Below are 14001 nucleotides of genomic sequence, written 5' to 3'. Positions count from 1 at the left end.
ACTTTATACTTGTACATCTTTGACAGCTGTGTATAAATATGGCAATACTGACCAACCCATGAGAACATTCAGTGTTTCTTTGACAGTGAGGAAATTTTCGGAGCTTTTAGCAAGGCAATATGGTACAATAGTTTTGAAAAGAAAAAAAAGAAAAGTACAAACAACTTGAGAGAGTCAGTCTTAGATCCCAGCTGGTCTATATGGGAGGAAGACGACAAGTATATAGCATTACTTACAGCATTCATTTTGCAGTTTGCTGGCAGCAGCACCTACTGTGGAGCAATGCTAGGTTTCCTTTCTAAAATGCTGTTTATCACCATGCTACCTAACTAAGCTGTGCCTAACTGCATGTTATAGTTATTGGCACATCAGTGTCAGAGATTATGGGCCAATGGACTGCAGTTCTTCTGATGCACTCATTGATTTACATTGTGTTTGGTTTTCAAGCTATGAAAATCAGTGCATGAAGCAATGTAGGGGCTGCCGGTTTTATTTGTTCACATTTGCCTGTGAGAGCAAATCTGATTATTGCAGATGTAAGGTTCCAGTTAATTCTTTTTACTTCATCTCAAGCCAGTTCAAACAGTTCTTTTTCCTCCTCTGCTGGATCTAAGCAGACTGAGCATCTCAATCAATATGTTCTCTAAAACACAAATGTTTGTGTGCTACAATCAGAAATGTAACTACAGCACATGCAGACAACCCTGAGCATTATTTTATTTAGCTAGTCTAAATACTCACAGCTGTGAAGACACAGCAATATGGGAAAGTAATCTGCTGGCCTTCCTAGGCACCAGGCAGATTTGCACAGCCTGTGTTGAGCCCATTCTACTACATCTCCATTCCACTGCATCCGTCTACTCCATCTCTACTAGACCCCTAGCTAGATATAGAATTGAGGAATTACAACAGGTTGCAAACATACATCCCAGTGCAGAATAAGCACAAAGATGATGTTGCATGTTATGTTAGAAACAGCTGTTATGACTAGGTATGATATTCTTGACTGGCCTACTGACAAAAAATACTAGGGTGGTACTGCTTACAAGAATAAGGGCTTTTTCTTCACTGTATGTCTCACCTTATAACTTTGGTGGTGCTTCAAATCTAAGTGCCTTCTCAACATAATTGTGCCAGTGCTTTCAGCTCAAACTAGTTGCCTCTAATGGGGAAGAAGAATATGTGAACACCGCTAAAGAAGTTTGCTCCAGGCAGTGATTTTTTGATCCCTAAGCTAAGGAGTGCATGAAGGCTTGTGTTCACAATACTTGGAGTAGCCACAGGTAGAACCAGCTGTGCACCCTGCATAGCATGAAGTGGGAGCCTACTTCAGGCCCCCTATGACTTTACAGTGCTACTAAGACATGTAGTTTTTTTATTCATTAAAAAGGGGGGGTTCAGTTCAAAATGCCCAACATAACATGAGGCAGCCCGCCATGGCGGTATTTCCGTACCATAACATGGAAGGTATGTAATGCATATCCTGGAGCAAGCCTTAAGCACAACACTGGAAGACTGCATATGTACAAGGAGTCTAGTGTGGTGTTGTCTCATGGACATGGCCTCCAGGGAGCAGTCCCTGGAATGAACTAGGAAGTGGATGAGGATCAGGTTAGAGAATACTTAAACTGGACTTACATAAGTCCATGGGCCCTGATGGGATGCACATACGGATGCTGAGGGAGCTGGCTGATGTCATTGTGAGGCCACTCTTGATAATCTTTGAACAAACATGATGATTGGAAGAGGTGCCTGAAGATTGGAGGAAAGCAAATGTCACTCCCATCTTCAAAAAGGGCAAGAAGGAGGACCCAGAGAACTACAGGCTGACCAGCCTCACCTTGAACCCTAGGAGGGTGATGGAGCAACTAATCCTGAGAACCATTTCCAGGCATATGAACTACAAGAAGGTGATGGAGAGCAGTCAGAATGGATTCACCAAGGGAAAGTTGTACTTGACCAACCTGATAACCTTCCATGATGAAATCATAGGTTTTTGACACTGTCACTCGTAACAACCGCATAGAGAAGCTAATAAACTACGGGCTGAATGAGCAGTGAGGTGGATTGAAAACCGACTGAATGGCTGGGCCCAGAGGGTGGTGATCGGTGGCACAATGTCTAGCTGGAGGCTGGTAACTAGCAGTGTACCCTAGGAGTCAGTCCTGGGTCCAGTACTGTTTAACATCTTCCTTAATGATCTGGATGATTGGGTGGAGTGTACTCTCAGCAAGTTTGCTGATGACACAAAACTGGGAAGAGTGGCTGATACACCAAAGGGTCATACTGCCATCCAGAGGGACCTCAACAGGCTGGAGAAACGGGCTGACAGGAACCTCATGAAGTTCAGCAAAAGGAAGTGCAAAGTCCTGCACCTGGGGAGGATCACCCCATGCACCAGTACATGCTGGGGGCTGACTGTCCGGAAAGTAGCTTTGCAGAAAAGGACCTGGCAGTCCTCGTGGACAGGAAGCTGAACATGAACCAGCGATGTGCCCTTGCAGCAAAAAAGGCTAGAGGTGGCTAAAGGTATCCTGGGCTGCATTAGGAGGAATATTACCAGCAGGTTGAGGGAGGTGATCCTTCCCCTCTTACTCAGCACTGGTGAGGCCACACCTGGAGTACTGTGTCCAGTTCCAGGCTCCTCAGTACAAGAGAGACACGGATGTACTGGAGAGAGTCCAACAAAGGGATGATGAAGGGACTGGAGCATCTCTCCTACAGGGAAAGACTGAGAGCTGGGACTATTTAGCCTAGAGAAGAGAAAGCTCCGGGGGGATCTTCTTGATGTATATAAACACCTGAAGGAGGGTGCAAAGACAATGGAGGCAGGCTCTCTTCAGTGGTGACAGGTGACAGGACAAGAGGCAATGGGCACAAACTGAAATACAGGAGGTACCGAGAGTGACCTACCGAGAAGCCACCGAGGCGAAGGGCTCCGGAGCGGAGGATCGCGACGGGGGACCCTTCCTGAAGCGGCAAAAAACCGCGGCCAAACCCGCGAAAAGGAAAAGCGCAGGGAGCGAGAGGGAGCCCCAGCCCCGCCATTCCCCGAGCCGGAGGAGGGCGTTCCTGACGAGCGGCAGCTCTGACTCAGCGCGGGCGGGGACAAGAGGGGCGGCAGCAGTTTAAAAACCCACTGTACCCGCCATTTCAGCGAAGCCACCGAGGCGAAGGGCTCCGGAGCGGAGGATCGCGACGGGGGACCCTTCCTGAAGCGGCAAAAAACCGCGGCCAAACCCGCGAAAAGGAAAAGCGCAGGGAGCGAGAGGGAGCCCCAGCCCCGCCATTCCCCGAGCCGGAGGAGGGCGTTCCTGACGAGCGGCAGCTCTGACTCAGCGCGGGCGGGGACAAGAGGGGCGGCAGCAGTTTAAAAACCCACTGTACCCGCCATTTCAGCGAAGCCACCGAGGCGAAGGGCTCCGGAGCGGAGGATCGCGACGGGGGACCCTTCCTGAAGCGGCAAAAAACCGCGGCCAAACCCGCGAAAAGGAAAAGCGCAGGGAGCGAGAGGGAGCCCCAGCCCCGCCATTCCCCGAGCCGGAGGAGGGCGTTCCTGACGAGCGGCAGCTCTGACTCAGCGTGGGCGGGGACAAGAGGGGCGGCGGCCAAACCCCCTCACTTACAAGAGCAGCTCCAGGGAGCGCGAGCGACCCGGAGCGCGGCGAACAGGGCGGGCAAACAGGACGTGGCGCGTCAGAAGGGCGTGGCGCGGCAGTTCGCGCAGGCAGGGCGTGCAGGGAAGGCGAGCGGGCAAGGCGCAGCCCCGCTCCTGGCTCTAGAGGTCAACTCAACTGGTAATCGTCGGCTTCCGAGAAGAGGACCGGCTATGGTTTCCACTCGGCCGAAAGCCGTCGCCAGAAGGAATGTGGCGACCCAGACGGAGCTCACACGCAAGCATACAGCTGTCCAGGTCTCTGGCTGCAGGGAGTGCCTGAGCCTGTCAGCTGTGCCGGAGGGCGGCAGAGACACCACCTGTGTGCGGTGTGACCAGGTGGATGATCTGCTCGGCCTGGTGGCAGAGCTGAAGGAGGAGGTGGAAAGGTTGAGGAGTATCCGGGAGTGTGAGAGGGAGATAGATTGGTGGAGCCACACCCTACCATCCCTGAGGCAGAGGCAGCAGAAGGAGGCTCCGCGAGAAGCAGAGGACCCCCTGCCTTCTTGCCACCAGGTAGAAAGAGGGGACCTAAGCGACGGGGGGGGATGGAAACGGGTCCCTGCTCGGCGTGCCAGGCAAACCCCTGCCCGGCCTCCCTCACCTTCCCGGTTGCCTTTACACAACAGATATGGGGCCCTGGAACTTGAGGGTGAGGCAAGCGAGGACGTAGACGAAGGTCCATCCGGGGGGTCGCCTAGGGTGAGGCAGTCAGCCCCACGCATTACGACTGCCGCTGCTAAGAAAAAAAGGAGGGTAATTGTCATAGGCGATTCCCTTCTGAGGGGAACAGAGGGCCCGATATGCCGACCGGACCCGTCCCACAGGGAAGTCTGCTGCCTCCCTGGGGCCCGGGTCAGAGACATCACTAGGAAGCTCCCTGGCCTGGTACGGCCTTCTGATTACTACCCGCTGCTGGTTATACAGGCTGGCAGTGATGAGGTTGTGGAGAGAAGTCCTGCAGCGATCAAAAGGGACTTCAGGGCACTGGGGCGACTGGTTCAAGGATCGGGAGCACAGGTAGTGTTTTCCTCTATCCCTGCAGTGGCAGGGAAGGATACCGAAAGGAGCAGGAAAACACACCTGATCAACGCGTGGCTCAGGGGCTGGTGCCGTCGGAGGAATTTTGGCTTTTTTGATCATGGGGAGGTTTACATGGCACCGGGCCTGCTGGTGACAGACGGAGTCCAGCTGTCTCACAAGGGAAAAAGGATCATGGCTCATGAATTGGCAGGGCTCATTGAGAGGGCTTTAAACTAGGTTCGAAGGGGGAAGGGGATAAAACCAGGCTCGCTAGAGATGAGCCGAGGGGTGGCGTGCCGATGCCGGGGGCGAAATCGATAGCCCAGCTCAAGTGCATATACACCAATGCACGCAGCATGGGCGGCAAGCAGGAGGAGCTGGAAGCCATTGTGCAGCGGGAGAGATATGACTTAGTCGCCCTCACAGAAACATGGTGGGGTGACTTTCACGACTGGAGTGCTGCAATGGATGGCTACAGACTCTTCAGAAGGGACAGGCGAGGAAGGAGAGGCGGTGGGGTGGCCCTGTATGTTAGGGAGTGTTTTGATTGTATAGAGCTCAACGATTGTGATGATGGTACGGTTGAGTGTCTATGGGTAAGGATGAGGGGGAAGGCCAACGAGGCAGATATCCTGCTGGGAGTCTGTTATAGACCACCCAACCAGGATGAAGGGGCGGATGAAGCGTTCTATAAGCGGCTGGCAGAAGTCTCTCAATCGCTAGCCCTTGTTCTCGTGGGGGACTTCAACTTCCCGGATGTCTGCTGGAAATACAACACGGCAGAGAGGAAGCAGTCTAGGAGGTTCCTGGAGTGTGTGGAAGACAACTTCCTGACGCAGCTGGTAAGTGAGCCTACCAGGGGAGGTGCCTCGCTCGACCTGCTGTTTACTAACAGAGAAGGACTGGTGGGAGATGTGGTGGTCGGAGGCCGTCTTGGGCTTAGCGACCATGAAATGATAGAATTCTCGCTTCTTGGTGAAGTAAGGAGGGGGGGCAGCAAAACTGCAACCATGGACTTCCGGAGGGCGGACTTTGGCCTGTTCAGGACGCTGGTTGAGAGAGTCCCGTGGGAGACGGTCCTGAAGGGCAAAGGGGTCCAGGAAGGCTGGACGATCTTCAAGAAGGAAGTCTTAAAGGCGCAGGAGCAGGCTGTCCCTGTACGCCGTAAGAAGAATGGGCGGGGAAGACGACCGGCCTGGCTGAACGGGGAGCTCTTGCTGGGACTCAGGAAAAAAAGGAGAGTCTACCGCTTGTGGAAGAAGGGGCAGGCGACTCAAGAAGAGTACAGGGATCTCGTTAGGTCGTGCAGAGAGGAAATGAGAAAGGCAAAAGCCCAGCTAGAACGCAATCTGGCCGCTGTCGTTAAAGACAACAAAAAAAGTTTTTACAAATATATTAATGACAAGAAGAGAGCCAAGGAGAATCTCCATCCTTTATTGGATGCAAGGGGGAACATTGTCACTGAGGATGAGGAAAAGGCTGAGGTACTCAATGCCTTCTTTGCCTCAGTCTTTAACAGGCAGACCAGTTATCCTCAGGGTACTCGGCCCCCCGAGCTGGAAGACGGGGACGGCGAGCAGGATGAACCCCCCGTAATCCAGGAGGAAGCAGTCAATGACCTGCTATGCCACCTGGACACTCACAAGTCTATGGGGCCGGATGGGATCCACCCGAGAGTGCTGAGGGAGCTGGCGGAGGTGCTCGCCAAGCCGCTCTCCATCATTTATCAGCAGTCCTGGTTAACGGGGGAGGTCCCGGAAGACTGGAGGCTTGCCAATGTGACGCCCATCCACAAGAAGGGCCGGAAGGAGGATCCGGGGAACTACAGGCCTGTCAGCCTGACCTCGGTGCCGGGGAAGATTATGGAGCGGCTCATCTTGAGGGCGCTCACAAGGCATGAGCGGGACAACCAGGGGATCCGGCCTAGCCAGCACGGGTTCATGAGAGGCAGGTCCTGCTTGACCAACCTGATCTCCTTCTATGACCAGGTGACCCGCCTAGTGGATGAGGGAAAGGCTGTGGATGTGGTCTACCTGGACTTCAGCAAGGCCTTTGACACTGTCTCCCACAGCATTCTCCTAGAGAAGCTGGCGGCTCACGGCTTAGACAGGTGGACTCTGCGCTGGGTCAAAAACTGGCTGGACGGCCGGGCCCAGAGAGTTGTGGTGAATGGAGTTCAGTCCAGTTGGCAGCCGGTCACGAGCGGTGTTCCCCAGGGCTCAGTACTGGGGCCGGTCTTGTTTAATATCTTTATTGATGATCTGGATGAGGGGATTGAGTGCACCCTCAGTAAGTTTGCAGACGACACCAAGTTGGGTGGGAGTGTTGATCTGCTCGAGGGTAGGAAGGCTCTGCAGAGGGACCTGGACAGGCTGGATCGATGGGCTGAGGCCAATTGTATGAGGTTCAACAAGGCCAAGTGCCGGGTCCTGCACTTCGGCCACAACAACCCCATGCAGCGCTACAGGCTTGGGGAAGAGTGGCTGGAAAGCTGCCTGGCGGAAAAGGACCTGGGGGTGTTGGTCGACAGCCGGCTGAACATGAGCCGGCAGTGTGCCCAGGCGGCCAAGAAGGCCAATGGCATCCTGGCCTGTATCAGAAATAGTGTGGCCAGTAGGAGTAGGGAAGTGATCATGCCCCTGTACTCGGCCCTGGTGAGGCCGCACCTCGAATACTGTGTTCAGTTTTGGGCCCCTCACTACAAGAAGGACGTTGAGGTGCTGGAGCGTGTCCAGAGAAGGGCAACGAGGCTGGTGAGGGGTCTGGAGCACAAGTCTTATGAGGAGCGGCTGAGGGAACTGGGACTGTTCAGCCTGGAGAAAAGGAGGCTGAGGGGAGACCTCATCGCTCTCTACAACTACCTGAAAGGAGGTTGTAGCGAGGTGGGTGTTGGTCTTTTCTCCGAAGTAACAAGCGATAGGACGAGAGGAAATGGCCTCAAGTTGCGGCAGGGGAGGTTTAGATTGGATGTAAGGAAAAATTTCTTTACTGAAAGAGTGGTGAAACATTGGAACAGGCTGCCCAGGGAAGTGGTGGAGTCCCCATCCCTGGAAGTGTTTAAAAGACGTGTAGATGAGGCGCTTAGGGACATGGTTTAGTGGGCCTGGTGGTGTTGGGTTGACGGTTGGACTCGATGATCTTAGAGGTCTTTTCCAACCTCAATGATTCTATGATTCTATGACTGAGCACTGGCACAAGTTGCCCAGAGAGGTTGTGGAGTCTCCCTCCTTGGAAATATCCAGAAACCATCTGGACACAGTCCTGGGTAAGCCGGGCTGTGTCCAGACATTACTTAATTAGGTCTTATACAAAGAAATAACTACTCTTGCCTGTTTTGAATCTGCTACTTTCACTTCAAGCTCCCTTTGTCCTCCACTGGAAGATACAGTAAGTCATCCTTTTCTGCAGACATTCTGTGCTGCTCAATTTCATAGACTTGTCATCTATAAAATACCCATCTTCTATTATGTCTTCATCAGGATGAAGAGTATTGTTACTTATTTGTTTCTCATATGGAAGGCATTTCATTCCTCTGAGCATCCTTGCTGCCCTTCTCTTCACTTTTTCAAGTTCTACTACATCATATTTGAAATGGGAGAAGAAGAACTGCCAGCTGTATTCAAGATAAATGAACACCCTATACTGATACTGTGGTATAATACTGTTTTTTGGTTTTTCATTTCTTTCATAATAATTCCCAACATTTGTTTTCTCTTTTTTGCAGCTGCTGTGTACCAAGCTGACATTCAGAACTATTTATTATAACCCCAAGAACTCACTCTTGGTAGTAAAAGTCAACTCAGAGCCTATGATTTCATTAGCGAATTTAAGACCGTTTCCTCCCATCTACATTTATCTTCTCAAAATTTCGTCTGCCACTTTATCACACGCTCACCTCAGCATTGTAAAATCCTTCTGCAAATCATCACAGGCAGCTCCTGTGCACATTACGGACAGCAAACTTTTGTCACTTAGCTATTACCCCTTTTTTTCTCAGATAAGTTAGAAATGCAATTGAGAGCACAGGGCCTGACCACAGATCTTTCTAGGTCATCACTGCTGGAAAATGTTTTCTCCTACCTGTCAACAATCTATGGAACAAGCAGGAAATAGTGATCAAACACAGTTGAAGCTTTTACTTTTTCAATATTTACTGAACTTGTGGTTGAAGAAAGAAAGTATTTATTGCCTATGCTATCAGTTATTCATTGCCCTACAGTATCAGAGGAAATTTTGCGGACCAGAGTTGATTTGCAGCACCACATCTTTTATCACATATCCCCTCTGAAGACTCTCTTTGCAATGGAAAAGGCCACACTCTTTACATCACAAGAAATAAAACAGTCAATAAGTAGCATGTGTATAAACTGTATGATTGGTTTGATCTCTTTATAGCAAGGACCAGAATGGAAATTTGGGCCATGCTCCTAGGAAACCAGACGGGTCCTCAGTAAGTACCAGATATTCACCTTGAACAAGTCACTACCTCTCTGTTTTCCTCCATCTGCTAAATGACAGGTGTGGCTTTTACCATTCTTGGCAAAGTACTTTATAACACATTGATGAAAAACATTACAAAAAGTGTTAACAGCTTCTTTATCTAAGTGCATGAAACGGAACATAATGGAAGTTGAATGAAGAATCTATCTCATTTAGTGCTTGTCCATGGTAAGTTAGCTTTAGAGTCAAATGCACTGTGAATGCCAAGTTAAAAACTTGTCATAGCTAGCCTCCATTAAAAAAAAAAAAAAAAAATCACTCAACTGTGAAAATACAGGCATAATGAAGAGCAAATTATTATTTTTACAGTATTTACTCTTAAAAATTCTCTAAGAGTAACGCACATGTGAAAATTATGACTCCTTCAATCCTGGGAATCTTTGGGAAACATGAAAGCTCTAATAAAACCTTCAATGCCATGAAAGGCAGAAAATGGGGAAAAATTACACAGATCTATAAATGATTATTGATTTTTGCTAAGCAATCAATAAGGTCTGAAAATAAGAGTCTAAAACATTGAACCAATTTTCTTTCTTTTGGTATCATTCCTGTCCCCAGTAGGTCTCGGAATTGTCCTTTGGGGCCAGGAAGCTCACTACAAATCTGAACAATTGCAAACAGAAATACTGTTATATACCAGTGTTCTTACCGAGTCAGTCTCCAGGCACAAGTGTCTTCTAACAGCTGATTCACACTGAACAGTCTTTGGTCATCCTCATGCTGTGGAGGAGAAGCATATAGTGAGATAAAGTATTCTGATAGGAAGAATGTGTATTGGAGAGATTTGCTTGGTATTTTCCAGAGTCAGCACGTTCTTTTAGGAACTCTCCTTTCAGAGTGTTCAGGATGTTTCGGTCTGAAATTTTATTTGTGAATCTCTCTCATGTTACACTGGGTTGTACTATATAGAAGGCCAAACCAGATTGTCACAGTAGTGACATTAATACAACTATTAAGACTATAGCCAGGCCTCAGTAAACCCTGCCTCCGCTTTCTTGTTACAGTCAGCAGAAGGCACCCTTTTGCAATGGCAACATACACTAGTCATGAATCAGAAATCAGTTTGCATCCACCACCTCTCTGCTGCTTCCTTTTCTGAGGGAACAGAATGGAGAACTTATGTACCATCCTTTGCAACCCCTCTGAAGGGACTTCTCTCAGTGAAGAGTCACAGAGATGATCAAGGCACTAAAGCATTTTTTGTATGAGGAGAGGCTGAGCTGGGACTGTTTAGTCTGGAGAAGGGAAAGCTCGGGGAATCTTATCAATGCGTATGTATATCTGATGGAAAATAACGAAGACAAGGGAATCACTCTTTTCAGTAGTGCTCACTGACAGGACAAGAGGCAAAGAGCACAAATTAAAACACATGAAATTTCACCTTAACACAAGGGGAAAAAAAAAAATATTGTGAAGGTAATCAAACACAGGAAGAGGTTGCCCTGAAAGGTTGTGGAGTAGGTTTGAATATCTGCTGAGATATTCAAAACTTGACCAGACACGGTCCTGAGCAACCTGTTCCAGCTGACCCTGCTTGAGCAGGGGGACTGGACTAAATGATCCCATGAGGTCCCTTCCAGCCTAAACAATTCTGTGATTTTGCCTTATTTGACACATTCTGCTGACCAAACCTGTTCCCATTCAGATATAGTCCTTTCTCCAGCCCCATGGATTTGTTGCCTTTGATGCCTTAACTCTTCCCACCCTGTGGAGGTAGCTCAGCCCATACTAGGCATGTACTGTCAGCTTGTAGGCACCACCATGTCCTGAAGATTCTGTCCTTTTTCTGACTCATGGTTGACCCCTTATCCCTATAACTCACAGGGAAAAGTTGCTTGTCAGAAGGCCCTCAGTATGACCCCAAATTCACTGGGCAAGGATTACAAAGGGAATGACACTTATGAACAGGTATAACCCTGGGAGGGGTGGGGGATGAGAGAGAAAAGAATTAAATGAAAAAACAGAAGCAGGAGAGCAGCACAGCATATAGGCATCTAGTGGTGATGAGCTTCTGTTTCCATAGTGGCTAGGACAACTGCCAGACATTATTTTTCTCAGTATCTCTAGAAAGACAAGCGATGGCTGGGATGGGCACAGCTTAGGTGACCAGGCTACAGCCAACTTATTTACATGTGTACTGATCTAAAATATTTGTTTGCTCAAAGGTGAAGCAGAGGACAGAAATTACATCTGGCCGAGGATACAGAAGAATCTGAAAGGTGACTCCATTTTAAGCTGGACTAAACTAATGAAACTTACAAGTTCTTTGTGAAGGGAAGACAAAATGGTTTAACCTTAAGCAAAACATTTCAGTAAGAAAAAAACCACCTTCTGTTCATCTTTTACTGTTATAACTTTCATACAATAAACAAAATTTCAAAAAAAATGAGAACAGCATAATCCAACAGTGATGAAATATGATTCATGATTTTTTCCCCCTCTTAAACAGAATTTTAAAGAAATTTGTATTTTCTAAAGAAAACCCCCCACTCTTTTACTTGCCTGGCTAAAAAGGCCTTCTCCTAATATTTTGAATGTTAGTGAATTCAAATGTTGAAAGCTTGTTCAGAATAAGGTGACCACACTAGCAATTTTTTCTACTTAATTGAAGTAAAGTAGTGGTCTAAAGCTAACGTTCCTGAGCAACTTGTGTCTCTGCTATGGTTGAATTCGATTTAAATATGTTAATTGACGTGAATTAATTCACACTAATTCTGCTTTAGATCACTATATAGAGATTTAGCAATAGCATCATTTAAGGAGCAGGATCTTGCTGAGCTAGATACATTATAGATGTTCTGTAAAGAATTCCCATCTGGAGCGCTACTATCTCTTTTATCACATAGTGGCAATACATGAAAGATGAGTTAGATGAATGAAATGGAAGGGGGTGAAGGTAAGAAAAACAGTCGCATGCATTAAGCCTTGAATGTATGTGTCTTAGACCTAAGCACTAAGCTCCACTTTGTCTGAGCATTTGATCTTATACAAACACCTGTGTTCCTTATCTCAGTGTACTGACATGAGTACGCTAAATGTTATTTTAGAGGAGAAGACAGGGTAAGTATGTGGGGGTTAGGGGATGCATTTGAGAGAAGATGGTCTTTTCTTTCTTCGGACAGATTTCAGAATCTGTCTCTGAACCCCACTGAGTTGCTCCTACAAAAGTGATTATGAGACGTACAAGAATAGCTTATGGATGCCAATTTCCTGAGTGCAGCACTAATTGTGCTACATATGGCTCTGACCTAATAACTGCTGGTTTTGCTCACAATTCATGTCTTCTGCCCACACCATACTCTGAGGCTTGGAGCACCTGACCTCTGACAGCTATCATGCTGCTTCAATGCATGCTAGAGGACTGGTATAACATCACAAGACTTAAGTAGTGCTACCATAATCAGAAGCATGCATTCCAGGAAGGAAATAGCACCAAGCACTCCACAGTTGCTTGCTATAATATCATGATTTGAATTTGCTACTTCTAGACAGAGCAACAGTCAATCACATCCATCTTGACTTTCAGTAGATCATTTCCCCCCCCCTTTTTTTTTTTTAATTTTTAAAGTCGTGTTACCCTACAGATGAGTAGTGTACATGTTCTGCAAAATCCACCCTGCCTTTTTATAATGTCATTGCATGCTTAGCTGTCACACTGCCACCTCTGGAGACCTTACAAATAGCAGAGCACATCTGAACTGAGCAATCACAGGGACAAGGCTTGAGCTACAGAACAAGACTGATAAATGATAAACTTCCTCCTTGATCTCATATACTGGCAGGACTAGAGGACAGGGAGGGATGAACTTGGAAACAATGTGACACAGACTGAAGGAGGACCCCTGAAGCTTAGAGAGAAATTAGATATGTGTGATTGATAGGAACCCAGAAGCTTAAGGGGATCTGATGGACTAGGGCAAAAGGTGGGTGTATGTGAATTATTTAGCACCTGAATACATGTGGGTGATTATTATATAGAAGGGCTGTCAAGATATGAATATGTTTCTGTGGCACTAGTTAAACTACAACCTTAGTGGAGATTTCTATAAAAGAACATATACTAAAATTCAAAATTTGGAAGGATCCTATAGATCACAGGTCAAATTCTCCCCACGAGTGAGCGCAGATTAATTCACAAAAATAAACAGTAGCTGCATGTGTACATAACTGTCTGAGATAGCTGAAGAATCTTAAAAGTCTCAAAGTTTGTGCCTTTTTTTTTTTTTTAAATCACACTATTTTCACATCTTTTTATATGAATTCAGAGGGAGGGAAATTTATTTTCCATAAACTGCTTCTAAGTCTGTGACTTTCAAATACATTTTATGACCAAAGCTGCAAGTTTCAGAGAACAGCAACAACAAAATTGACTGAGCTCAGTGTAGACTACCTCAGATCCTTTAATTCAGTGTGGCTGGAGCAGGTTTCAGTAAATCCAAAGAGATCTACAGAACTGGGTCCAGAGTGAAAGGAAACACTGCAGCTTTCAATGCACCATAGTCCGTGTCTCCTCCATTAGGTTTCATCTGGTCCTGACAGACTTGCTGGTGCTCCTGCCTGCGAGCAGAACCTCTCCTTTCCGATACAAGTGCTCTGCCACAAGCATGCCCTGGAGCTGGAGGAAAACTCTGGGTTTCACACTCATATGACTTATGCCAGCTCAAGAGCTGCTCATGTTCTTTGCTATTATTAGTAACCTGAAGTAACTTCATGGCTTGAAGCTTTCAGAGTCGTGTCAGTTACCATAAAGGGGTGATCAATAATTCACTTGAAGATATCTTAAAATGTCACCCTTCCCGGTTAAACCCTATTGTAGGTTATTA

General features: G+C 47.4%; 1 protein-coding gene across 2 annotated transcripts in view; it reads right to left on the bottom strand.

Annotated features, from left to right (window-relative positions):
• Positions 1-14001, bottom strand: part of PIK3C2G (phosphatidylinositol-4-phosphate 3-kinase catalytic subunit type 2 gamma) — a 223811-nt gene that overhangs the window by 181232 nt on the left and 28578 nt on the right. For both annotated transcript variants that reach the window (XM_076328760.1, XM_076328759.1), the window contains exon 6: positions 9828-9898. In XM_076328760.1, the coding sequence (XP_076184875.1) occupies positions 9828-9898 (71 nt within the window). The remainder of the gene's footprint in view (positions 1-9827; positions 9899-14001) is intronic.

The sequence above is a fragment of the Aptenodytes patagonicus genome, chromosome 1 (assembly GCF_965638725.1).
Source record: "Aptenodytes patagonicus chromosome 1, bAptPat1.pri.cur, whole genome shotgun sequence".
In the NCBI taxonomy this organism is placed as follows: domain Eukaryota; kingdom Metazoa; phylum Chordata; class Aves; order Sphenisciformes; family Spheniscidae; genus Aptenodytes; species Aptenodytes patagonicus.
This window is presented reverse-complemented; position numbering and strand designations above follow the sequence as displayed.